The 27,062-nt window shown below is 45.4% G+C and overlaps 1 protein-coding gene across 1 annotated transcript in view; it reads right to left on the minus strand.

The window, feature by feature from the left end:
• The window catches only part of TTC39C (tetratricopeptide repeat domain 39C), an 81,405-nt gene that overhangs the window by 30,535 nt on the left and 23,808 nt on the right, over positions 1–27,062 (minus strand). The window contains exons 2-3 of the mRNA XM_088469606.1: positions 15,895–15,943; positions 3,001–3,126 (exon numbers count right to left, since the gene is read on the minus strand). Of these exons, the coding sequence (XP_088325732.1) occupies positions 3,001–3,126; positions 15,895–15,943 (175 nt within the window). The remainder of the gene's footprint in view (positions 1–3,000; positions 3,127–15,894; positions 15,944–27,062) is intronic.

The following is a 27,062-nucleotide window of genomic DNA, read 5'->3' on the forward strand; positions in this document are numbered from 1 at the left end:
AGCTATATATCTGGGCTGGAAGTTGGGAAACACATCCCATTCACCACTGCTTGCTGCACGCACTTGCGACTGGTGCACCCAGCAGTGAATGGTTGGTTGGAGGTGAAAAGGCGCATTTTTCAGCATTAGGCACACCCCCACGACACAATGCTGATGTCTTCGCCATTGGACGATTTTTCTTTGTACTGCGCAGTAGCAGCAGGTTTGCTCAGAACTCTGCGCCTGATTCAGAGCCGGACGCTCTGACAGAGCGCTCACTCTGAATCAGGGCCAGTCTTCTGTTTTTTTAGAGTGGCCTCCTGGCCGCTCGCATAGCTGTGGGTGACCACCCACAGCTATAGCGAGCGGCGAGGAAGATGGTCATGATGGTCAAGACCATCGCGACCATCGGGCTTGCGACGAGACCCTTGTGGTAGGGTCTCGTTGCCGCAAGCCCTAGAGTGCCTGCGGCTCTAACAGAGCCGAAAGCACTCCCACTGACATCACTTGTGATGTCAGTGGGGCCGGCCCCAGACGGTAGGCGTTCCCATGGGAACGCCTCTGTTTGGGCAGCCACGCCCCCGGCCCGCCCACCAAAGGGGTCGTGCGGTCACTCAACATCGATAGCACGCCCCTTTTGGTACGAGACCCGGAGCGACGGTTTGCCCGCATGCGCACTGGGCCACCATCGACCCGCTTGCGAGCGCTCAGCGCTCGCGAGCGGGTCTGAATCAGGCCCTCTGATTGGTGAGCGTCTCTGTACAAACAAATTGATCGCCAGCACGTATTTAATTAGCCCCGCTTATCGGAGATTTCTTTCCGGGTCTCCCGAGACCCGAAAATAACTCTCCGATAACTGTGTAGTTAAGGGGTGTAAAGATCCAGTTAACACATAGGTCCATGAACTTATCAAAGACTCTAGTTAACGGCCATTAACTGCACTTAGCGCTCCTTTTTAACAGCCGTAAAAAGTGGTTCGGTTGAAAAAGGGAGGCTAATTGAATAACCTTGGGCGATAAGGCCCGCAGCTACCGCCCTTTTACATCCATGTTACATTAATAGCCCTAATTGAATTACCCGCTAGTGATAAACAAACAAAAAAGAAAAAAAAAAATTTTTTTTTTATTTTCAGAATTAGCTAATTAAATACCCAGAAACTACAGCAAAGTGGTGAATCGACATGTCCATTGGAAGTGAGGACTATAGTTGATACGGTTTACTATTCGAATGAGATATCTACAAATATTAATAAGCAGACCTACATATATGACTGATTAGGGAAATATATTAGACAACTGCATATTGCACAACTGACGAGAGAGAGAGAGAGAGAGAGAGAGAGAGAGAGAGAGAGAGAGAGAGAGAGATATATATATATATATATAGATATATAGTATAACAAGTAATGTGCAGGGTATCATTCTATGGGCCTGATTCAGCAAGGGTCGCAGTTGCTAATACGCACTCAATCGGTTTTAGATGCTGTACAGAAGAAATGGCATGTGATAATAATAATTAGAATTAGTTGTGATAAGATGGGGTCTATTGTCTTGTTTTTCTCCTTTCTGGAATCCTGAGGAAATGGTGATACAGCTATTCTCACAAGAAGTTCTGTTTTGCCATAAGTCATGTACTTTCTATGTAATTGCCAAGTGTGATTATATCAGCTCTTTGAATAAGGCTAGACTACTCGCCATTTGCAAAGCCCTTTTATATAGTGCAAAACAAAGACAGTGGTCCTGATTCAGAGAATGTACGCTAATCACACAGTGGCTGTGTGATAATATGCTAATGCCTTGTACATATAGACACCTCCTGCCGACTTCTCCAATCATCTGCTGCATCTGATGACGCAGCATCGGATCATCTGCGTGAACATCGTTCATCTGAATAACCCTCAGGTTACACAGAATGACCAGGAAATTCATGCTGCTGAAGCCAGTGAAGCGGTGTACAAGCACACCCAGAAAATGGGGCCGGCATGCCCCCCGATTTCAGCAACGCTGTCCGTCACTACCACCGCCCCGCCCCCAAAACGATTGACAGGCTGTGGCATCCAGGGCACTGCGAGCAAGCTAGCAGAACAAGAACTGCACATGCGCAGAGCAGCATCTGCTAATGCGCAGATCTGACACCATCGGAGATGTACATAAACCATTGGATTTTCGTACATCTCTGAATAAGCCTCAGTGTGTGAATGCCTTCATACTTAGTGATGCTTTTAACCAGCTGTGTGCCGAGAATGGATGAACTGCTATTCTAGTTAGCGAGTCTTTTAAGCAATGTGACCTGTATCTTAATGGACACGTCTTTTCTATGCTATGTATATTGGCTTTTTGTAAATTTCTTATATATGTGTCTGGCATTTTTATTTACTCCGCAAACCTAACTAACATAGGGGGTGTAATACAACTAGTATGAGGATCCATCACTGCATGTATATGTATACATAATGGAATTGTGTTGGGCTGGTGCTGGTCTATGCTGATGTGGTTAGGTGTGTGCTGTGGAGAGACACCCGTTTTTCCATTGCCTATACCAGTGGTTCCCAAACTTTATTGAACCGTGGCACCCTAGTGTATCAGTATTGTTTTCATGGCACCCCTAAGCCAAAAGTTTGTTATTATGAAATTCAGAAAAAAAATGTAGTGAAGTAGTAAAATGAAGTAGATTGTGCTACCTGTCATCTTTAGGGTCAGTTATGTGGTGGTAGACAGGTTTGCGCTTCTGTTTGCCCACATATTTACATTACATTGACCATAAACAATTTTATTTGGTGCAGGATAACCAACCTGAGGCACCCCTGCAAGTGTCCCAAGGCACCCCAGGGTGCCACGGAGCACAGTTTGGGAACCACTGGCCTATACCCAAGTCCTCCCTATTTGGACCTCATTTAAAAATCCTATTATTCATCCCTATTTTAGTCCCCACCCTCGTTCCCGCTGGTTGCCCCGCGCCATCTTGGCCTAGGCTCACGATACACGCTCTGGGTTTGAGATAATTGTCGCAATCTCTACTTACATTTTTCTTCATCTTATTTTTGATGGTTTCGATCACCCCTTCATCACTCTCACACAACTTTTCCGTCATTTTCAAGTCATCGCATGCTAGTTGCATTTTTTCCTCTTCAAAAGTCATCATGGCATTCTGCAGACAAACAAGACAGATCTGTTGTAGCCGGCCAGACGGATCTCATTTACAGCTAGTCTTGTGTGTATACGGAGAGCCCAAAGCATAACACGGTATGCCCTTAATTTGAAATTCAGTCTTTGCTTACCCAATATGTCTGAATGCGACTAACTATCCTTATGTCCTCTCAATCTGTTCATATCTAGCTCTTATACCAACAATTTGCCTTGTCTACGTCTACTGAAATTTCCCGGTCTCAAACAGCAGATTCATTTGCTCCCTACTCCAGCATTCTTGCTATTGCCTTGAGCTTGCTGTCCCTTGGTGCTTGTTATGGGCTTCTGCTACCAATACCATGAGCACATTCCTCCCATCCTGTATACCCCATTCAAAAGTATCACCTTGAACCAACAAGAATTTTTGCAATCAGAAAGAAAATCTACTGGTGCATAAAAATAAATAATAAAATAATAAAATAAAATTCAGCTTCATGACTGGCATTATATTGGATGGAGAGCTATAAAGAAGGTCACCCATAATGGAATACATTCTATTGAACTTCTGTGCAGAGAACATACCTGGGCAATTTTTGCTTATTTTTTACAATACTATAAATGAGAGCTAAGAATAAAGGTTACATCAAAGTGACTGTAGAAATTAACTTGGATAATTGCCTCCCGTCAACTCATTACCACTTCCAGCATTAATCTGGAAAGCCACCAGGTGTCCCTTTATTAATGCCCCTTAAATATGAATGGTTGCTGTAGTATAATGGTCCATATAATGACACTCTCTAACATTAGAAAGCAAACAATGTAATTACTGCTTGGTGCAGAGCAAGACAAAGTCAACACGTTAAATAGCGATTTCTTCCAGTCATCAAGATTAAACCTCCGCTTAAGATGTTTTTTTTTTGTTTGTTTGTTTTTTAATTGTCTGCATCAATAAAAAAAAATAGGCATGTGCAAAAGTGTACTTACAGCTGCTTTCATGTTTATTCTGTGTTGTAATTGCTGTGTCCTTAGCATGTTTATGTGTGCATGTATATACTGCTTCCACAGTTTTTACAATTCAACATATTTAAAATAAATAAAAATAAAATAATTAGATTACATTTTATCATTGCCCATATTGGATCTCAATTGTTCAAAACCATAACAAATTGGATAATTATTTCAGCAGAAAAAATACAGAGGATAAAAGTGCTTGTGCCAATAGGACCATTAAGGAGCTACACTGATGCAATGGTTTCTGAATTCTGGTGGCCATTACAATATTCTGCTGCTTCTACTAAAGCGTGTTTACAGGACAGTATGGGGTCATTTCAGTCCAACTGATTATAACAAGCTGTGATTACATTACAATGTGTATTCCATGCTGTCACAAAGCATTGCATATTTATCTACCCACTATAAATAGTTACCCACCCACATAAAAAAGGTATACTAGACTCTTGTAAGTAAATGATTGCATAAAGCCTTTAGCAGCTGAGCCCATCAGACACACGCACTGGATTCTCTATGTGGCCTTTGGGTAAGATGCAAAGTCTTGGTGCTATCTTTAGAAAGGATACTAGTTGTATACTGCAAGGTCAGTGCTGAGCTATGCAGTCATAGCATTTCAACATGCGGCTCACTCTGAAGCAGACACACTCAAATTAGTCATTCCTTCCACAACGTGGCTTCATTTAAATAAATCACTACAGCATCATATAATAAACCTCTACAGAGACTGAGAAAAAGTAATAGAGTGCAAGAAAAAAAAAGCAAGCTAAAATAGGGGTCGTGTAGAGGTAGAAAATCTAGACCGCTTGCGCAAAGACAAAACCAGGTTCTAGGTCTTCATTTTACATAGTGTTCAAAGTATTCTTCCCAAGCTTTCCTGCAGCACGGTGCACTACACGCAGTGCATTATCAGCACTCCCATACAAGCCCATAGGGCTGTATTGAGCATTGATGCTTCCAGGACCGGATTAACGGGGGGCAACAAGAGTGGTCGTCCCTGGGCCCCCACACTTTAAGGGCCCCCACACCCACCAGGGTTAATGTGGGCCGGAATGGGAGACGGAACCAGTTCCGCCTCCGCCGGCCCACCTAACCCCAGCGCCGGAGATTTTGTTACCAATGGGCGCCCGGCTCCCTCCCCACAGCGGCAGCCGGAGGCTGGAGCGCACTCCTGAGCTCCAGCTCCCGCAGTGCACTATGGGAGAGACGTCATGACGTCTCTCCCATAGTTCAGAGGAGAATCCAGGCGGACCGGACGGCAGCGGACGCAGGAGCGGGGTTTAAGGCAAGTATTAGGTTTTTTGTGTGCAAGCGACCTCATTATAGGGGGCCCTACTACTGGGGGAATTACTTAGGGGGCACTACCACAGGGGGCATTCCATAGGTGTACTGTATAAGGAGCACCACTCCTGGGAGCACTACTACTGGGGGTACTGCATAAAGGGCACCACTACTGTGGGTTCTGCAAAAGAGGCACTACCATTGTGGGCACTGTCACTACTGGGGGCACTACATAAGGGGGCACTAGCACTACTGGGGGCACTGCATAAGGGGCACTAGCACTACTGGGGGCACTGCATAAGGGGCACTAGCACTACTGGGGGCACTGCATAAGGGGCACTAGCACTACTGGGGGCACTGCATAAGGGGCACCACTAAGGGGGCATTGTATAAGGGGCACTACTGCTGTGGGCATTATGTGTATTAGGGGCACTACTACTGTGGGCATTGTGTATAAGGGGCACTAGTACTATGTGGTGTAATGTGAATCAGGGCCATTATGTGTGGTGTAATGTGGATAAGATTGTGCAACTGGTGAGTAATATTTCATGTGGGTGCCTATGTGTGTGTTTTTTTTTCCTGTGGGTGCATATTGTGTTTTTTTCTTGTGTGTGCTTGAAGTTTGATTTCTCTGGGGAGACTATGCTAAAGAGGTTATGTCACTCGCTAAAGGATTATGTCCTCCTTTCAGCATTTAACAAACAGAGCTAACCTTAGCTCATTGCAGCTTGTCAATGTACCGCATACGAGCGATACGATACCCATTGTGCATACCCCCATTGTGTCCATATATAATAGGGGCCCCCACAGATCTTAATCCGGCTCTGGATGCTTCTGAACGCTGTAGGAAACGTCAAAATTGACAAGCAACGTTTCTTAGACATCTCCTCCATGTTCTATCAGAGGGGAGTCGTAACACGTATACTAAACTCCGTTAGACAATGATAACTTTCAGGTTTGTATGCACATTTACCTTATATCATCATATTATGAATGTCTGGTAAAATGTGTCAATTTGTACAATCTAACACTGCTTTTCAACAGAGCTCTCCAGAATAGATAAGGCCTTAACCAGAACCTTAACATGAATACATAAGTAGCACCAATACCACTTCAAATGATTCTTTCCTGTAAGCCTTACCAATATGAGATGTCTACAGCTTGTATAGAGTTACTATATTTTAAAAATAAAAACCCAGGACACACTAGGGGTGTGGCCAGATCAGGTAGGCGTGGCCATGCCCCTCCCACAAAAAGTGGGAGGCGCCGCAAGCTCAGCACAGGAGCATCTCCAGGGCCCCTATGTAAGCCCTAAGAGCAACAGCACAGTAGTAACCCTTTTAAGCAGTATGCCACACAGTAGTAGTGCCCTTTATACACTGTATGCCACACAGTAGTATCCCTTATACACATTATGCCAGACAGTATAGCACCTTATTCACATTAAAATGCAGATAGGTATGGGAAGGGAGTGACGTGCGGTGAGGTCAATAGCTGGGGAGGCAGACATGGAGATGGGTCTGAGTGCTGGATGCCTGTCTCACCCCCTACTCACTGTAACTCTCCCCACACTACACTAAGCTTCAGTGTGCATTGATTCTCCAACCCGACCGCTTGCCTGCCGCCCACCATCCAAACAGCTGCCCTCCCCATGAAACTTGGACAACTGGACATCCCGAAGAAGGTCTTCGGGGCCCCGGGACACAGGAAGCAATTCCAGTATGTTCTCAGGAAAACCGGGACATAAAGCAACCCTGAGTAATTAACACTAAAGAGGTACCAGCTCATGCAAGGTTCAGCAAATGGCTTGGGAACTGGTAATATGTTCTGGGCGCATAGGATGTTGTCAGACCAAAATTTGCACTGGCAGGGTTGAGGCACGAAGTCTAACAGAACACCCAGTCTTTGCGGGATGGACTTCTATGCCGGGAGTCGGCAGGTCGTGGCCCTCAAGCTGCCCCCTAAAGGTCACTGTGTGGGAGTATGATGGAAGCGAGCTACAGAATCAGCAGGCAACAACAAGGTCAGGAGGTCTGAGGACAGGGTCACAGACAAAATAGCAATACGTTAAGACAAGTCGAGGTCAAGGGGGCACAGGCAGGTTTGAAGTCATTATAAGCAGGAGTTGGTACACATGCAAGAAATACAACAGATGCTGGAGCAAGGTCATGTGACCGAATACTATGGAGCTGAATAGTGCACAGCGCCTTCCTTAAAATAGGGAGGGGATTTGAAATTGGTGTCAATCTGAAATCATGTTTGCACTCCTTTAAATCTATGGGAGACACCCCTGGGGAAATGTCACAGTCCGCGCGACCAACAAAAAAATGGGCAGCAAGCTGAGCAGGAGAAATTGCCCAGAGACCCTGCAGGACTGGGCATGTTGGCACTGTGCTGTTTTGTGACAACTGGATTATTGAGTGAAACATGGTAGAAGATTAAAAGGCAATACATGTATTTCTTTTTTTAGATTCACTGTAGGTCTGTATTGTGCAAAGTACTCTTAAATCATCTGTCTAGGCACAAGTATGTCCATGGGACCTGGACTATAAAATATAGCAGCTCTGCATTAAAGACCTTTCACCGAATCACTGACAACATTATAACATCCATTGCTGGTGAAATCTATGCAGGTAAGGACATATCCAGAGCTCAATTAGAATGAGAGGCACATTGTAAAAGAGAAATTGGATAGAGAATTAGTGGAGTTAAAACTGTTGTCAGATACGATAAATGACATGAGCCAATTTAATTCAATATATTAGGCTCCATTTTAAAAGCTCATTACCATTAGGCAGAGAAACTCAAATTTTAATATCATCACTGCTAATGTAAATATCCAAATGTTTATCTTTAAACAAACTGCTGATTTGCATAATTCTACTAGGATACTGGTAGAGCACATTTTCCCATGTCTCGTTATGAATATGTATGACACAGCAGCAGTCCATGGGCTGAGGGGAGTTTGAAATGAAATAATTGAAAGCTTAACATCTATGAATACAAAATGTGAACAAATGTTAATACTTTTCACATGCAATTATAGGATGAATACTTTTCACATGCAATTATAGGATGGATATATCAGAATAGATTTAATATTTTAGTTTACAATCTACAAAATCTACTTGTCTCGTGCTGAACAAGGTAAAACGACACCAATGCAATAATGCTTGGCAACAGGAACATGCAAAAAATGTAAAGTCAGCAGGTTTTATTATTATTATTATTATTATTATTATTATTATTAGAGGCAGAGAGGAAACACATGACACGGTAGATTGTCATTGTCTATCGCATCTATCCACCCAATATCTACTGAATTCATCATCTATGGTAGGAAACCTGTGGCACTCCAGCTGCTGTGAAAATACACATCTGTCATAGTTTTGCTGTTAAAGCAGGGCTTGACAAATTTTTCTAAAATCTAGGAGCCAGGATGAAATTGTAGGAGCCAGACCACCGTCCCCCCAAAAAAAATTACAAGAGTGAGTGAGGAACACAGCTCTGTGTGTTATGCAACTGTTATACACACTATACTAGTCCAGAAAATGGTCACAGTTGAATGAATATAGCAACATGGAGGCCCCTCCATTGCTCTGCACAGCTCCCCTGCCCCACCCCCCCAAACTCCAGTAATAAATGACATTTCACATAAAATAATGGTGCCAGAAAGTAGAACAAAACCCCCCTCCCCTCGTGGTCACACCACTATCCTTCTGAAGCCGCTCTGCAATCCCTGGCCACACATAGACCCTACTACCGGAGAGCGCTATACAGCCAGAGATAGGAAACAGTAGACAGCCGGGACGTACAGGAGGATCAGCGTAGACTGAGACCGACAGCAGGGGTCAAAGCAGGCCGGGATGGAGAGGAGTCGTCAGCGCAGGCCGGGACGGACAGAGGCACAGCAGTCACCGCAGGCGACACTCAGCACATGCACTCCTGTGCATGATATGAACACTGCAATACTATAGGCACGAATCTCCGCCAGAGCTGATGAGGAACGAACCCTGTGTTAAAGTATGCTAAAACTGTGGCAGAGCATGCTGGGATGTGTAGTTCCACAGCAGCTGAAGTCCTGCAGGTTTCCTACCCTTGAATAGGAGTAAAGGGTATTGTCATGTATCAGTCACTCTGCTCCGAACCTCACTACGTACTACGTACAAAGATGGACTTTTTAAAAGCATTTTAACATCAATTAGGTCTCAGAGAACCTACAAATGTCTAGCTCCAGCTCAATGACTAGGGCATGGAAATGGCCATTCTTCCCTTTACTAACTACTAGGGGTGTGCACTGGCCACTTTTCGTGTTTTGTGTTTTGGTTTTGGATCTGGATCTTTCTTCGTGTTTTGGATCTGGATTGGTTTTGCCAAAACCACCCTTCCATGTTTTGGGTTCTGGGTTTTGTGTTTTGGATCTGTATTTTTTTTTAAAAGCGCATAAAAACAGCTAAAATCATAGAATGTGTTGGTTTTTCTGCTCCTATGCTATTATTAACCTCAATAACCTTAATTTCCACTCATTTCCAGTCTATTCTGAATACCTCACACCTCACAATAGTGTTTTTATGTCCAAAAGGTTGCACCGAGGTAGCTGGATGACTATGCTAAGCGACACGAGTGGGCGGCACAAACACGTGACCCATCTAGGAGTGATCCTGCAGTGGCAGACAGGATGGCAGTTTGAAAAACTAGGCCCCAAACTGTACATAATGCAAAGAAAAAAAAGAGGTGCAAGATGGGATTGTCCTTGGGCCCTCCCACCCACCCTTATGTTGTATAAACAGGACATGCACACTTTAACAAAGCAATCATTTCAGCGCCAGGGTCTGCCACACAACTGTGGCTGAAATGATTGGTTCGTTTGGGCCCCCACAAAACAAGCTGGCAATTAATCTGTCCCTGCACAAACTGGCTCTACGGAGGCAAGATGTCTTCCTCATCCTCCTCATCCACCGATTCCTCACCCTCTTCAGTGTTGTGTACATCCTCATCCTCACAGAGTATTAATTCGTCCCCACTGGAATCCACCACCACAGGTCCCTCTGTACGTTCTGGAGGCTGGTCTCCCTGGAAGAGTTGATAATTCATTTTTATGAACATCATCTTCTCCACATTTTGTGGAAGCAACCTCCTACGTCTTTCGCTGACAAGGTTCCCGGCTGCACTAAACACTCTTTCGGAGTACACACTGGAGGGGGCGCAACTCAGGTAAAATAGAGCCAGTTTGTACAGGGGCCTTCAAATTGCCTCTTTTTCCTGCCAGTACAGGTATGGACTGTCTGACATGCCTACTTGGATGCTGTCACCGATGTAATCCTCCACCATTCTGTCAATGGTGACAGTATCATATGTAGTGACAGTAGACATGTCAGAAACTGTTGTCAGGTCCTTCAGTCCAGACCAGATGTCCAAACTTGGTCCTGCCTGCCCTGCATCACCGCCAGCGGGTTGCTTAGGATACCTATGTTTTTTCCTGGCAGCCCAAGTTGCGGGAGAAAATGAAGAAGGAGCTGTTGACGTGTCACGTTCTGCTTCAGCTGACAGTGTTTTCACCAGCAGGTCTTTGCACCTCTGCAGGCTTGTGTCGGCCGGAAAGAGAGACACCACATAGGCTTTAAACCTAGGATCGAGCACGGTGGCCAAAATGTAGTGGTCTGATTTCAACAGATTGTCCACCCTGGAATCCTGGTAAAGCGAATGAAGGGCTTCATCCACAAGTCCCACATGCCGAGCGGAATCGCTCCGTCTTAGCTCCTCCTTCACTTTCTCCAGCTGCTTCTGCAAAAGCCTGATGAGGGGAATGACCTGACTCAAGCTGGCAGTGTCTGAACTGACTTCACGTGTGGTAAGTTCGTAGGGCTGGAGAACCTTGCACAACACGGAAATCATTCTCCACTGCGCTTGAGTCAGGTGCATACCCCCTCCTTTGCCTATGTCATGGGTGGATGTATAGGCTTGAATGGCCTTTTGCTGCTCCTCCATCCTCTGAAGCATATAGAGGGTTGAGTTCCACCGCGTCACAACCTCTTGCTTCAGGTGATGGCGGGCAGGTTCAAGAGTGTTTGCTGGTGCTCCAGTCTTTGGCACGCAGTCGCTGAATGGCGAAAGTGGCCAGAAATTTTTTGGGCCACCCAAAGCGTCTCCTGCACGCCCGTCGCTTTTCAGAAAATTCTGCACCACCAAGTTTATTGTGTGAGCAAAACATGGGACGTGCTGGAATTTGCCCAGATGTAATGCCCGCACAATATTGGTGGCGTTGTCAGATATCACAAATCCCCAGGAGAGTCTAAGTGGGGTAAGCCACTGGGCGATTATTTCCCTCAGTTTCTCTAAGAGGTTGTCGGCGGTGTGCCTCTTACTGAAACCGGTGATACACAGCGTAGCCTGCCTTGGAACGAGCTGGCGTGTCTGAGATGCTGCTACTGGTGACGCTGCTGTTGTTGCTGCGTAAGGTGATACATCTACCCGGTGGGTTGTCACAGTCATATAGTCCTTAGTCTGCCCTGTTCCACTTGTCCATGGTTAAGTGGACATTGGGTACAACGGCATTTTTCAGGACACTGAGGACACTTTTTCTGACGTTTCTGTACAGTCTCGGTATCGCCTGCCTAGTGAAGTGGAATCTAGACGGGATTTGGAACCGGGGACACACTACCTCCATCAATTGTCTAAATCCCACTGCACTAATGGCGGATACCGGACGCACGTCTAACACCAACATAGCAGTCAAGGCCTCAGTTATACGTTTTGCTTCAGGATGACTGCTGTCGTACTTCATCCTCCTCACTAAGGACTGTTTGAGGGTCAATTGTTTAGTAAAAGTAGCGGTGTTCCTACTTCCTCTCTGGGATGATGAACGACTCCCAGCAGCAGCAACAGCAGCAGCGGCAGCAGGAGGCGTAGCAATGCAGGATCCTCCGGAGGAATCCCGGATAGGAGAGTCAGTCATGCCAGTGACATGGCCTGCAGGACTACTTCCGATCCTGACTAAGGAGGAAATTGACAAGGAGGGAGTTGACGGTGTGGTTTGCAGGCGCTTGGATACAACAGGACAACGGGATTTAGGTGTCCCTGGACTGCTTACGGTCTTAGCCAAAGTTTCTGAACTTGACAGTAACTTTTTATGAACGCGCTGCAGGTGCCGTATAAGGGAGGATGTTCCTAGGTGGTTAACGTCCCTACCCCTACTTATTCCACCTTTACATATGGTACATATGGCAAGACAGTTGTTGTCCGCATTTGGATAGAAATATTGCCAGACCAAAGAGGTGGAATGTTTGGTCTTCTGCCCAGGCATGACCGTGATGGGCTTTTTCATCCCACGGACAACTGTCTCCCCCGGAGCCCGATTTAAACAAACCACATCACCATCAGAATCCTCCTCGCCAACTTCCTCCTCAGCGCCAGCTACACCAGTATTCTCATCCTGTTGTACTTCAACAGTGACATCTTCAATTTGCATATCAGCAAGTGGACTGTGGGTGCTCCTTTCAGCACTTGCAGGGGGCGTGCAAATGGTGGAAAGAGCCACCTCTTCCCGTCCAGTGCTGGGAACGTCAGGCATCGCAACCACCACCACACTTGGACTCTCCTTGGGGATTTGTGATATCTTCTTAGAACGCACAGTTCTTCGCTGTGCTTTTGCCAGCTTAACTCGTTTGATTTTTTTAGTGGGAGGAGGGCTTCCATCGTCATGTGAAGCTGAACCACTAGTCATGAACATAGGGAAAGACCTTAGCCATTCCTTGCCACTCCGTGTCGTAAATGGCATATTGGCAAGTTTACATTTCTCTTCAGATGATTTAAATGTTTTTTTCAAGGTCATTTTCCTGAACTTTGTCATTTGGGATTGTATGTGCCCTCTACTATGACATTGGGCATCGGCCTTGGCAGACGACGTTGATGGCATGTTATCGTCTATGTCATGACTAGTGGCAGCAGTTTCAGCACTAGGAGGAAGTGGTTCTTGATCTTTCCCTATTTTATTTTTATCGGAGAAAGTTTGGTCCTCCATTTATGTTATATTGATATATACGTGCGGCTAAGGCGCACACAAACACAGAAAATAATTTTTTATTTTTGTTGGAGACTAGTGCACTTTGTGGGTTACACCACCCTTTAAGAAATGAGCCAGCCAGCCCTTTACTTATGGGACACAAGTGCACGCTTGGCGCTGCTCCTTTGTTGATGCACGTGCAGCCACAGTGCACACAATTCACAAACACAGAAATTTTTTTTTTATTTTGTTTGGAGTGCCCTTTGGGGGGTTACAGCACCCTTTAGCGGTCAATCCAGCCGGCCCTTTATTTATGGGACACAGGCGCACGCTTGGCACTACTTTGTTGATGCACGTGCGGCTACTGCGCACACAATTCACAAACACAGAAAATATTTTTTTATTTGATTTGGAGTGTACTTTGGGGGTTACAGCACCCTTTAACGGACAAGCCAGCCTGCCCTTTACTAATGGGACACAGGCGCACGCTTGGCGCTGCTCCTTTGTTGATGCACTTGCAGCCACAGTGCACACAATTCACAAACACAGAAAAAAATATATTTTTTTTAGCACTTGGGGGGAGCACCCCCTGTACAACACTACAGCACCCCTTTAGGACTGGGACACTGCACAGGACTTTGGAGTGGACACAGCCCCTATGGACAACTGACTGCACAACACAGTCCAGCCAGCCCCTATGGACTTTGAAGTAGTGGACACAGCCCCTATGGACAACAGCAGCACAGCGCAGCACAGCACAACACTACTCTGCACTACACTACACTACACAGCCCAGCCAGCCCTAACTCCCACCCTCCCTCTTCACTGTCCACAGCCGAGTGAGAAAATGGCGCCGACGCGGGTACCTTATATAGGATCCCAAACCCGCGAGACACGGAAGGCGGGATGATGACGTTTTGCCTCGATTTCAGATCCGAGTCAGGCAGGAAGAGTCGAGCCTGACTCGGATCGGCCTTGGATCGGGGGGGGTTCGGATTTCAGAAATCCGAACCCGCTCACCCCTACTAACTACACACACACACTATGTTCTACCACTTATTATTATTCTTATATGAAACCATCTAGTGTCAGAAGCACCGTACACAGAGAATTACAACAGAATAAACAATACAATATAAACAGGGATCAAACAGATAGTACAGGGGGCAAAAATCAAGCAATGAAATAATAATTATACAACAATATAGCTAATAAAAGGAGCAATTGGTCACCCTATGTCTGGGAAGGGCAGGCAGAAAGATTCGGAGTCACTGACTGAGTGGGGGCACACTGCAAACGAACAGGGCAAGCTGAGGACTAAGCTGCGTACACACTTAACGATGTGTGTACCCAGCAATGCGACGCCCGACATATTGGGCAACCGGTACACATTATGATCCGGCGCCCGATATGACGGGCACCGGCTCCATACACCTGCATGGCGTCGTTCATCACATAGACAGATTGACGAGCACGTACTGCAGATATGTTGATGTGATGAACGACCCCACGGGAGCACGCAAAGGCCTACATAGTGGGTACACATTTGCCAATGTGCACGATATGTAAGCCGGATCGGGTGACATATCGTCTAATGTGTACCCACCTTTAGAGGGCCCTGCTCATGAGAGATTATAGTGCAAAGGATTGGAAAGTAAAACTGGGAGGTGAACTGGGAAGATATGAGGAGGGAGGACATTTCATATGACTCCTGAGCCTATTTCTCTTGTAACAAGTACAGGATATTGTGAAGAATATAAACAAACCTGGGGACATTTGTGTCCATCTCTTCTCACACTATTATCTATTACATATGTGGACTATTTGCAGGCAGGTCACACCTCACTACTACACAAACCTCACACATCATCCTACACCGCGCTCTCAGTTTGTTATATTTGTGCCCATTTATCATTGAATTTTTGAGGTTTAATCCCCGAAAATGCACATTTTTGGGGTTTTACCTCAACTATTAACTTTCCCCCGGGTTTATTAAGGAGGGACTGCAGCAGGTATCTCAGATACCTGCTGCGATCCCTCCATTCCCAGTGGCAACCGCTATCCCCATATGTTTCTATGGGGGATGCAATGCTGCCAGATTGACCAATATCCAGAATGCGATGCATTCCCAAATTGGCCATAATTAACACACCCACTGAACAAACTATTTTTGTGTGCATTTCTAGTTACCACTCAGGAACGTTTCCACAACAGTGCGGATACCGTTCTTTTCCACCCATGCACAGTTGCAAATAGACACTCAACTGCATGAATAGCATTGCATGTGGCTCAGTCAGGCCCATACTTACAAGTTCCCAAAATATCACACAGACAGACGTCCCAACATGAAACCCATGAGGTCATATAAAGACGTGATAATACACAGCAGTATATGGCTCAAATGATTGATTATTTACACATAACCAACACAAAAAGACACAAATGATGATGTGACCACAATATATAGGTATGTGTAACTGAAGACAACTTAGCACTTACCAAAAAGCTGACAAAACTAGCTCCAAAACTCATCAATGGACTGTGATTCCTACAAAACACAACAAACAATGAGGGGATTATTATATTTGTACAAAAATGAACAACAATGAAAATATTGCAGACGTCATTTATCTTAAAACATATACTATGAACAAATCTAACAAAACAAAAGGCATAACATAAAAAAAATATACAACTAGAAAAACATGATAAAACTAACATATTTATGGAATATCAATAAAGACTCCACACCAAGGCAGTTTCCAAATTTATTCATGCAAACGTCATGGTATGAAATGTTACGGTCAATTCTCTCATTGTTGAAATCTGTTACAGGTTGAGTCTCCCATATCCAAAATGCTTGGGAGCAGAAGTATTTTGGATATCAGATGTTTCCGTAGTTTGGAATATTTGCATACCATAATGAGATATCTTGGGAATGGGACCCAAATCTAAATACAGGTTGCATTTATGTTTCATATACACACAGCCTGCAGGTAATTCTATACAATATTTTTAATAATTTTGTGCATCAAAGTTTCTGTACATACATAAAATTCATTAATGTTCCATATACACCTTCTACACAAAGCCTGAAGGTAATTTTATACAATAGTGCAGGTGAATATTTTAAACGGCACTCGGACTCAGTGTAAAGCATGCCGGGCTTTACACTGACTCCGGGTGCTGCTTTAAATATGTACCTGCAACCCGCTGGGAAGCAGTGGCTTACAGAAGCCGCTGCTTCGTAAATTCTGCCCAAGGTATCATGTACCACAATGGGAAACATTTTACCTGCAGCTGCATAAGAATAATGAAGTACAACTCAGACTGTGCAAGTTCTGTCCCACGGAACAGCAAAACAGGGGTTCCAAGCTCACCATTCCACCTGGAACTTCCACCTTCTGAAACACACCTGTACTCTCCCAAGCATTAGAGGTTTCATTATAGCTTTTAAAGGCACAGAAGTGGACAGAAACATAAATCACTGCCACTATATGGACAGGACACTAACAAAATGTAAATTTGAGTGCAGTACAGCCAGTGACGGTTCTAGGTGCGGGCTAACAGGGCCGTCGCCCGGAGCGCCGACACCTAGAGTCTAGAGGGCGCCACCGAGTCCCCCCCCTGAAAAAAAACCTAGAATGAAGAAAAAAAATTTAAATAAAATACGCCGGTCCCCCCGTCCCCCCCAACCCCCCCCCAGCTAGCCGCCGTAGGGAGGCTGCATTTGCCGGGCGCCCGCTGATATTTGTTATCAGCAGGCACCCGGCTCCCTCCCTGCAGCGGCAGCCGAAAGCCGGAGCTCACTCCTGAGGTCCGGCTTCCGGCAGAGAGAGTACTATGGGAGGGACGTCATGATGTCATGACGTATCTCCCATAGATCCGAGGAGCAGTAGTCGGACCGGACGACAGCGGCAGCGGAAGCAGGAGCGGGGCTAAAGGTAAGTATTGTGTTGTTTTTTTTTTCTCAGTCGGAAGCACCAGCACTGGGGGCACGATTATAGGGGCATTAATACTGGGGGCCGACTATAGGGGGCATTACTACTAGTGGGCACAACTACAGGGGGCATTATTTCTGGGGGCATTACTAATGGGTGCAGTACTACTGGGGAGCATTACTAATGGGGGCACTACAATAGGGGGGATTACTACTGGGGAGCATTACTACTGGGGAGCATTACTAATGGGGGGATTACTACTGGGGAGCATTACTAATGGGGAGCATTACTAATGGGGGAACTACTATAAAGGGACATTACTACTGTAGGAATTACTACTTTGGGCACTACTAATGGGGGGATTACTAATTGGGGGATTACTACTGTGGGAACTACTATAGGGGGCATTACCACTGGGGGTACTACTAATGCAGGCACTGCATGGGGGGCACCACTACTGGGGCCATTGTGTAAGGGGCACCACTGCTGTGGGCATTGTATAAGGGGCACTACTGTGGGCATTGTATAAGGGGCACTACTACTGTGGGCCTTGTGTATAAGGGACACTAATTTTGGCATTATGTAAAAGGGGACCACTGTGTGTCATAACATAAGGGACTACTGTGTGGTGTAATTTGAATTGGGGATAATGTATTATAAAGGTAATTACTGTGTGTGGCACAATGTATTATACAGGGCATTACTGCGTGTGGCATAATGTGTTATTACTGCGTGTGGTATGTTGTGTTATAAAGGGCATTACTGCATGTGGTATAATGTGTTATAAAGGGCATTACTGCATGTGGTATAATGTGTTATAAAGGCCATTATTGCATGTGGCATAATGCTATCTTATCTAAAAATATTCTTTTTTTATTTTTATTTTTTTTGGGTTGCAACTGGGAACTTTTGCCCTGTGCTCCACAATGTCTAGAACCGGCCCTGAGTACAGCAGCAGAAGTGGTTGAGCAGAGCTGCTGTTCTATAGTTTCATGTAGAAGTATTGTGGGTGTACTAGGAGTTGGCATCCAGCCAAATGTGGACGTGTGGTTGGAAAATCACCTCGAAGAAATGGGATGGCTAAGGATGACATGACAGAGATAGACTAGGCCTAGTAACAGTACAAAAGGTGCAACTCGGTGCTGTACTTTGTCATGTATTGTGTTTGGCAGCTGACAATACAGTTCTAATCCTGACAGCGATAAACAAGACAGTTCTGACAGAAAATAAACTCTGGAAAAGCGTTGCTTGGTCTAACCAATCCTGGCTTATTGCTGCACCAGGAACCAGCATGTTAGAAAAAGTAAAAAGATTTATCTGTCTCTGGCCCTTACACTCCTCCAAGGGATCAAACACAGATTATTCAAGCCTATGTTAACATACGTTTTGCTCTGAGGCAAAGTGAGGGAAGTGCCTATGTGACCTGTAGTGTCATATAATGCTAAACAATATAACCATGCCTAATCAGTCATACCAGTATTGCAGATCGTTATTGATAAAAACAAAGTTACTATCACTATTATTACAGTTAAAATAACTAACTATTCACAACATGATTTTCTGGGGATGAACCGTTTAGGCTTTAATTTAAGTAATGATAAACTGTTTGCAATGATTGAAACAGAATGTGAGCAACTGCACTGTTGATTGTTGCATGCTGTGGTGTAAAGCTGGGTACACACTGTGCCAACAGATCCGTCACCACAGCGGCCGATCAGATAAGCTATACAGACTTACCGATCGGCCGTTCAATGCGAATACCCTAACATGAACCGGCGGTCCCCGCAGCAAGTGTACGAGCAGTCAGCTGACCACCTGTATGCAAAGTCAGATGAGCAGATATATCGGCCATCTGCTGTGCTGCAGAGCAGATCGATATGTCTGTAAGCAACGTCGTTCAATGCCGTTGAGCAAGGAACGCAAGTGTGCGCACGTACGTAACCGGCCGCTGCAGGAATATACTAATTAATGCATACGCACAGCAGAATAAGCAGACGCCCAGCACTACATAATACCACCCACTTCTCTTTGCTTGCGTCCGCTATACCTGGCAAGACAGTGGAAACATCAGTAACATCGAGAACCATCGGACCCATACGCACAATCAGGGGTTGACCTGACCCTCCCGCAGTCTTTGCTACATCTCCTGCATGCAGTGAGAGCTTAGGCTGCATAGGGTTTCGCAATTTATGTAGGACTCTGCAACGGCATTGAAACACACTGACACGCCTGCGTTTGCACGAGCACACCCAGTCACCACCCACAAACGGTACTTTCGGTCATCACTGGGTGGTAGGTCTGCATGCTGTCTGCAATCACATTCCCTTTCGCAGAGCCTAGTTCACTCAAGCGCTTTGCGTCTTATACGCATGCGCAGAATGCAAACATCGTCCGTCTGCGTTCCTTGCTGAATCAGGCCTTCAGTTCCAAATGACACAGTTCTTAAGAGATGCAAAGAGCCCCTAGCAAGTATCTTGTCAGCTCATGTGGTAAATGACACAAGGTCTCCTGCTTCAGTTTCTCCTGCCAATGCTGTTGCCAGTAAAAAAACTGACCTTTTCCAAGAGACCCACTAGTGATGCTGATGATGAGTCAAATCAGGACACCAGAGTGAGACAACATTATGACATCTTGTCATGCTTAAAAGAATTGCTCACATATATTGACACCTCTACTGTGACTTTATCTGCAGTAATCATCAGTAGAATGGTGTAGGATTACTTTAATCATACCTCCCAACATGACCCTCTCCAGGAGGGACACAATGCTCTGGTCCTGGACTTCCCTGGTAATTTATGATTGGTGGCGGCTCCAGAGGTGAGGCTGCAGTACAGTCCAAAATTCAAATAGGGGAGTCACACCAACTGCCAGTGAGTCCCAGCCAGTGATGTTTGGCAGTGTGTGAGATGACAGTTGGTGTGGCTCCCCTATTTGAATTTTGAACTACGCTGCAGCCCCACCTCTTCCTATCTCAAGGCTTGATGTGTACATTTGGATGGCTTGTTGCTGTTCCTCCAATCACTGAAGCATATAAAGAGTGGAATTCCTCGTGCTTCAGTTGGTGGCATGTCAAATTATACTGTGTCTGCAACTGCTGCAATCTTCTACATGTAATTGCTGAATGCTAAAAATGGGCAGAAATGTTATGTTATGTTATGTTACCTATAAAAAAAAAACCCCATACTCACCGTCCCCTATGCGAAGTTCGGGTTCTCTTCGTTCCATGTAGGCAATCCATGGGGTCTTGGCAAAACCCGAAATAGGAGACGGCGAGTATGGATTTTTTTTTTTTTACAAGCACCCTATGGATTCTACTTGGAGAAGAGGACCGATGGGCTACAGGGATACATAGGTGAGTATGTGTACATGTGTGTGTGCGCATGTATGTTTAATAAACTTTTACAACACCCCATCACCCAGAGTAATTACAGTAATATATGCAGTCTGTCCAATACACACATTCTTGAAATATGATTTAAATTGAATTATAAAATACTGCAAAAGGAATATTTCTTGCATTTTTTTGTAACAGGAAAAGAGGTTTTCTTTGCGGTGCAGCGAACTCAAACACAGCACAGATGGTTTGATTTCAAGAGTATACTGTCTCTAGTCTCTACCCTCATACACAAGTGACAATATAAATTATGTATTGCAGTGTAGATAAATTAGATATCCTTGTAAAAAAATAAGTGCAACAAGTTCACTTTAATAAATAGCCTGTTTGTGTGTGTCAGACTGACATAGTAACACCTGGAAACACACAATAGTCGGTTTGCAGTGCACTGGATTGAAGTTGCTAGCCAGTGTCAGACTGGATCATGAAAGGCCCACCGGGGGAAGGCATTGATAGGAGCTTATCATAAAAAGTGTGGCCAGCAACCACATAGAATTGGCCAACCATTATAGATAAATATGGATACAACAGTACATAGCCTGTTCATATCTGTTCCTGCTCTACCAAGTAACTGACTCTTTAATAGCATAATAATGTTTAATTCAAATGTACGGTCTGAAACCTAACATTAGAAGAAGACATAGGGCCCTCAAGCAGTGGTGCCCATCGGTTATCACCCCTGTGGGCCAGTGCAAACCTGTAGCTAGCTTGTGTGTTTGACAGACAGACATACACTGTGACAGATTCCTGCAGTCACCCTTCCCACCTACTTCATCTACCTACTACGGGATGTAGTCAATTTATCTCTGATCGGGATGCTGGAGGTCGAAATCCTGGCTCCGGAATCCCGACCCGCGGCCAGAACACCAGCGCCGGAATCCCGACATTAGTTGAGAAGCCGACGGCATTACCTACTCTTAAGATAAATAGAAATAGCTTCTAACCGAATCCAGTGTATTTTTCTGTCACCCTTTGACTGGACAAAAAAGGCTGGTAGTATATCTTGATTGAGATGGAAGAACGAATTACCCTTGGTACAAACTTATGATTTGTACTTAATAAAACTCTGTCTGGCCTAATGTTCAGGTATGGTTCTTCTGACCACAAAGAATGTCGTTTGCTTATTCTCCTAGCTGATGTTATTGCAATCAGTAAAAACAACACCTTTCAGCTAAGATGCTTTAGGGAAAACTTTTTCTAGAGGTTCAAATTGTGTCATCATAGTTTTCAAGACTAAATTCATCCCATGGAGCTGTAAAAATGTTTATTTGTGGACGTATCCTCTTGATTGCTTGGCAGAATCTTTCCACAAACTCATCTTCTGCTAACTCCATATCCAGAAGTGCACTGTGAGTCGATATTTGTACTTTAATTGTTGAAACGGAATCGGTATGAAATCCCGGCACTCGGGATACCTGCTGTCCATATACCGACAGCGGCATCCCGACAAGGGTCCAGTAAGTATGCTAATTGTCCCCCTTTCTTCCCCTAGCCTTCTGTTCCTACATCGTAACACTAATCCTCCCCACCCCTCACCCTAACACTCCCCGTTAGAGCCTAAACATAACCCTCCCCCTTAGTTCCTACCCCTAACCCCCCAGTGGTGCCCAACACTAACCCAACCCCGGAGGAACCTAACCCTGACCTCTCCCTTCCCTAGCCTAAGCCCCGACCCGTGACGCCTACTAAACCAAATCCGCCCCCACCGCGGCTAAGACCTAACAAGCCCCGCTATACTTATGATCGGCATCCTAGCTGTGGGGATTCCGGCGTCGAGATGTCCACTACTGTCAGTATTCTGGCACCGGTGTTCTGACCGGGTAGTGGCTTTACAGCGCCGGGATTTCACCAGCCGGGGCGCCGGTTGTGGGTATATTAACTACATCTCGTTGAAACCGCCAGGCCTTTCATAAATACTTCATATAAGAATTGTAATATTCACGTTATGTCTGCTTTTATGGTTTCTACTTCACTTCCCACTAAAGAGATAAAAGGTTTTCCAAATCCTGTAGTAAACCTGTGAAGGATTCTCTTTCCCTGCTTGTAGTAAAATCTATACCCCTTGTCTTGAAAGCCCCTTTTCCTTTAACATTGTCCGCTCAACCTCCAAACCGTTGAATTGAGGACTGTTAGATTCTGACGCAATAATAAACCCTGGGTTAGTATGTCCGACCTGACTGGTAGCATCCCTGGTTCCTCCAGCGCTGTTGAAAAGCCATGCCCTTCTGGGCCAATAGGGTAGAATTTGTTCCTTTTTTGATCCTCTTCAATACCAAGAAGTCTCAATCCCATCTGGAGTTGAATCTTACTGTGTTTATGCACATATCTAACCAGTTTCTATATTTTCATACATCTATCATCTGAGAGGCTGACCGCATAAATCTGCGTGTCTATTATAACTCATAGAAATGTATTTATTTATTTTTCTGGATTCAACATTTTTTTAAGTTATGCTCCAACCATGCATTTCTAGAAACTGTAGAACTTGGTCCACCTTGTTCAGCACTATTTATTTTGTCCTTCCGGAGATCAATATGTCGTCTGAGTAAGGCCAAATCGTTATTCCTAGAGCTCTTAAGTGAGCTATCATGATTACTGGAACCTTGGTAAAATGTTCTGGGTGATGTTGATAGGCCAAAGTTAGACATGTGACCTGGAAAAGTTTTCCTGCTCCAAAAAAACTTTTTTGATCGTCTATGTTCACTGGTATGTGAAATTAAGCATCTTTTAGATCTATTGATGATAGAAAGTCCTCTTTCATTATACCTGCTAGCATAGATTTTAGCGTCTCCATATGAAATTCTCTCATCAGGATATACTTGTTCAGTTCCCTTAGATACAGGATAGTCCTGAGTTCTTCTGACATTTTCTTATCAGATAAAGAGGTGAATAAAAACCTGTTTGCCCTTCTACAATGGGTACTGCTTGCAGCCTGATTAGTTTTTCCCAAACTGTCTTCCATATCAATCTTTTCCAGTCTTGCAACTGACGTCATTGATCGTACAAATTTGTCTCATTCTGGTCTCTCTTTGAACTTTATTCGATAACCTGTGGATATTATATCCAATACCCATCTGTCCTGAACACAATGAGTCCAAGCACTGGCAAACTGAGACTATCTTCCCCGACAGCTAATCCTGTGGGGGTTCTGTAGTCATTGCTGTCTGGAATTACCTCTCCGAAAATTCTGCCGAAAGGATTGTCTGGTCGTCTCTGACGAATATCCTGTTATATTTGGTGACCAGATCTGCAGGTCATGGCCTGTATGTATTGCTGTCTGTGATGAGGGGAATTGATACTTATTTCTCCTATGCTATGACAGTCAATAAGATTTAACCCCCCGTCATCCTTTGTATCAGGGAATGTAATTTGATCTCAAATAAGAACGAACTCTCATATGTTAATTTTACCAGAGAGTAAATATAATATAAATATAATATATATATATATATATATATATATTAAAAAAAATATATAAAATCAATGATCCAGAGCCAGCACATCTGTATCCAGAAATTTTTAGATCAGAAGCAGCAGCCACAAAAATGTAAAACAAGTGCATATCATGTTAAATGCATTGCATGTTGAAATGACAAGGCACAAAAGAAATTAGCAGCATCAAAGAGCAGTAAGTAATCCAGAGAATACGTCATGACTTTTTATACATTTTCCAGCATGCTTTCAACCAGATCCACATAAAATGCTCATCACATTCCTCAAAATGACCAAATTCAGATAAGACAGCATCATGTTCATAATCGATACTTGCTTCAGATCTACACCTTAAAGCCCCGTACACACTGGCCGATTTATTTGAACGATAACGATATATTTGAACGGTATATCGTTCAAATCATCCTGTGTGTATGCACTTACAGATGAATGATGCGCGCTCCCGCGGGTTGTTAATGATATCCCCAGTCGTCTGTACATGCAGTCCAATCTGGGGATATCATTAGCGATGCCATGCTGCCGAATGCAGTGTGTATGCACTTGCCGATGCCGGCACCCACGCCGGATCAGACATCGCTCCGTAAACACATCGTCCAGTGTGTACGGGGCTTTAGACATATGCATAGTTAGAAACTCCTCTTTTGATACAAAGGTGTGGAACTCTGCTGACCACAGTTTTCACAAACGACCATCTCATGTGTCCCGAAAAATGGCTTATCGCTTATCACAGGCTACACACAGACACCTCACATGCTCTCCCTTTGCCAATTTCTTCTTTGCGCTCAATTAGGGAGAGGCACACTAAAAATTGAGAACTTGCATATCTATGCACCCACTAAGAATGACTTGCTTCGAGTGGGCGCTATTCGGCTATTGGTGTGAAGGCTCAGATTCCATTCTGTTTATTACAAACATCCGTTTAGTAGGTCTATAGATAGGTAGGAGAGGAGACACAGCTCTCCTCCTCTGGTGTGCGACACCATTTTAGAGGCCTCGGACCTTAGACCTGGTCGTGTACATGTGCAGTGATGACCACACTGCATTCTGGTCCGCGCATCATCTGACTCACTGATGTACACCTGTCTGCTCCGGTCGATTCCACGCCGCGGCGCCAACTTTGTTTCGGATTCAGCCAGGAGCTCCAAGCTGAATGCTCCACCGTCTTCTGGAAGCTTCCCCGGGCCGAAGCGCGAGTTGTCCCAGTCAACTCCAGTATATTGTAACACTGGTCACCAACATCAGCCTCCATGATGACAACCTCGGGGTGCTTCCCCGCCTCAGCCTGCCGGACAATGGGCGTACTGTGCGATAAAGAGGTAAGCCCTATTTAAGTAAAATAAACTTCCCTACACTAATACCCCTTTTACACCAACTTAAAAATCCCGGGTTGATGCACGAGAACGCACATCAAGCCGGGACTTTTGGTCGGTGTAAACGGATCAACCCGGTTCCAGTGACCCCGTGATCCGACCCGGCTGCCTTGCAGGGTTGAGCACAGGTTGTTCCCGTGTCACCCTGCAGTGTAAACGGCACGACCCAGGTCATGATGACCCGGGTCGCGCCACATGCCTCCCGATTGGCCGGCTTCACTGGCGCTTGGAGAAGACATCATCTCCAAGCGTCCACTACCGGGCTGACCAGAACGAAGCAGCGCACCCCATCTGCCCACCCTGCCTCTGGTCCGCTGCGGAGTAAGGTAAGGGGGTCGCGGGGAGGGAAGGAGGGTAAGATGCGCTGCTCATTTGCGCCGGAGATCCTGTCCCATGTCTAATATTTTCTTTACAGGCGTACTACAGGAGCCAGTGGGACCTTAATGTCCGTGCATGCTGGCACCTGTGGTTCCACAAGTGTCATCATGCCAGGGCAGTACCTCAGGAGGAGGACCCAATTTTGTTTTGGGGTCCCCACTTTCCAGGGGAAAGTGGCTATTAGAAAATAGGGGGAATCCTTGGAGAGGGAGTTCCTGGGAAAGGGGGTGGCAGATTTCCTTTTTGTACCTAAACGATCAAGAAGTCCCCAATCACATTAATGAGAATCCACTGCTTTGGTCTCCCTAAATATTATGGCACACAATGCACCACAAACATGGCTTAAACGCACATAAGTCTTTGTATCTTCCTTTTATGTCAAACACAGACTTCCACGAGGGACAGGCAGTATATCCTTTTACCTTGCGGAGGGTAGGAGGAGTGAACAATGTTCATGGATCATACTGAACTTCCCAAACAATCCCTATTTTCATAGGAGCTTCCCTATTCATAGGCCCAGGTGGTGGTATGGCCTTATAATCAGGGCCGGATTAACGGGGCGGCAACAGGGGCGATCGTCCCTGGGCCCCCACACATTAAGGGCCCCCACACCCATCGGGGTTAAAGTGGACCAGAGGAGGCGGAACCAGTTCCGCCTGCTCCGGCCAACCTAACCCCGGCGCCGCAGGGAGGCTCCTATTACCAGGCGCCTGCTGCAAACAGCGGGCGCCCAGCTCCCTCCCCACAGCGGCAGCCGGAGTCGGAGGCTTGAGCTCACATGAGCTCCAGCTTCCGGCTCACGCAGAGCACTATGGCAGAGATGACATGACGTCTCTGCCATAGTGTGGAGGAGCAGCCGAGCGGACTGCAGCGGACGCGGGGCTAAGGTTAAGGCAAGTATGAGCTTTATTTTTTTTTTATTTTTTTTTGTGCAAGCGGCCTACTGGGGTCATTACTGGCGGGGGGCATTACTAAAGGGGACATTACTCGGGGGGGAGCATTACACATTACACCTGGGGCATTACTCGGGGAGGCATTACTACTGGGGGCATTACTGGCGGGGGGCATTATTCAGGGGGAGCATTGCTACTGGGGCATTACTCGGGGAGGGGGGAGGCATTACTACTGGGG

This window comes from Taudactylus pleione, unplaced genomic scaffold, assembly GCF_031769625.1.
Source record: "Taudactylus pleione unplaced genomic scaffold, aTauple2 ptg000093l, whole genome shotgun sequence".
NCBI classification, from domain to species: domain Eukaryota; kingdom Metazoa; phylum Chordata; class Amphibia; order Anura; family Myobatrachidae; genus Taudactylus; species Taudactylus pleione.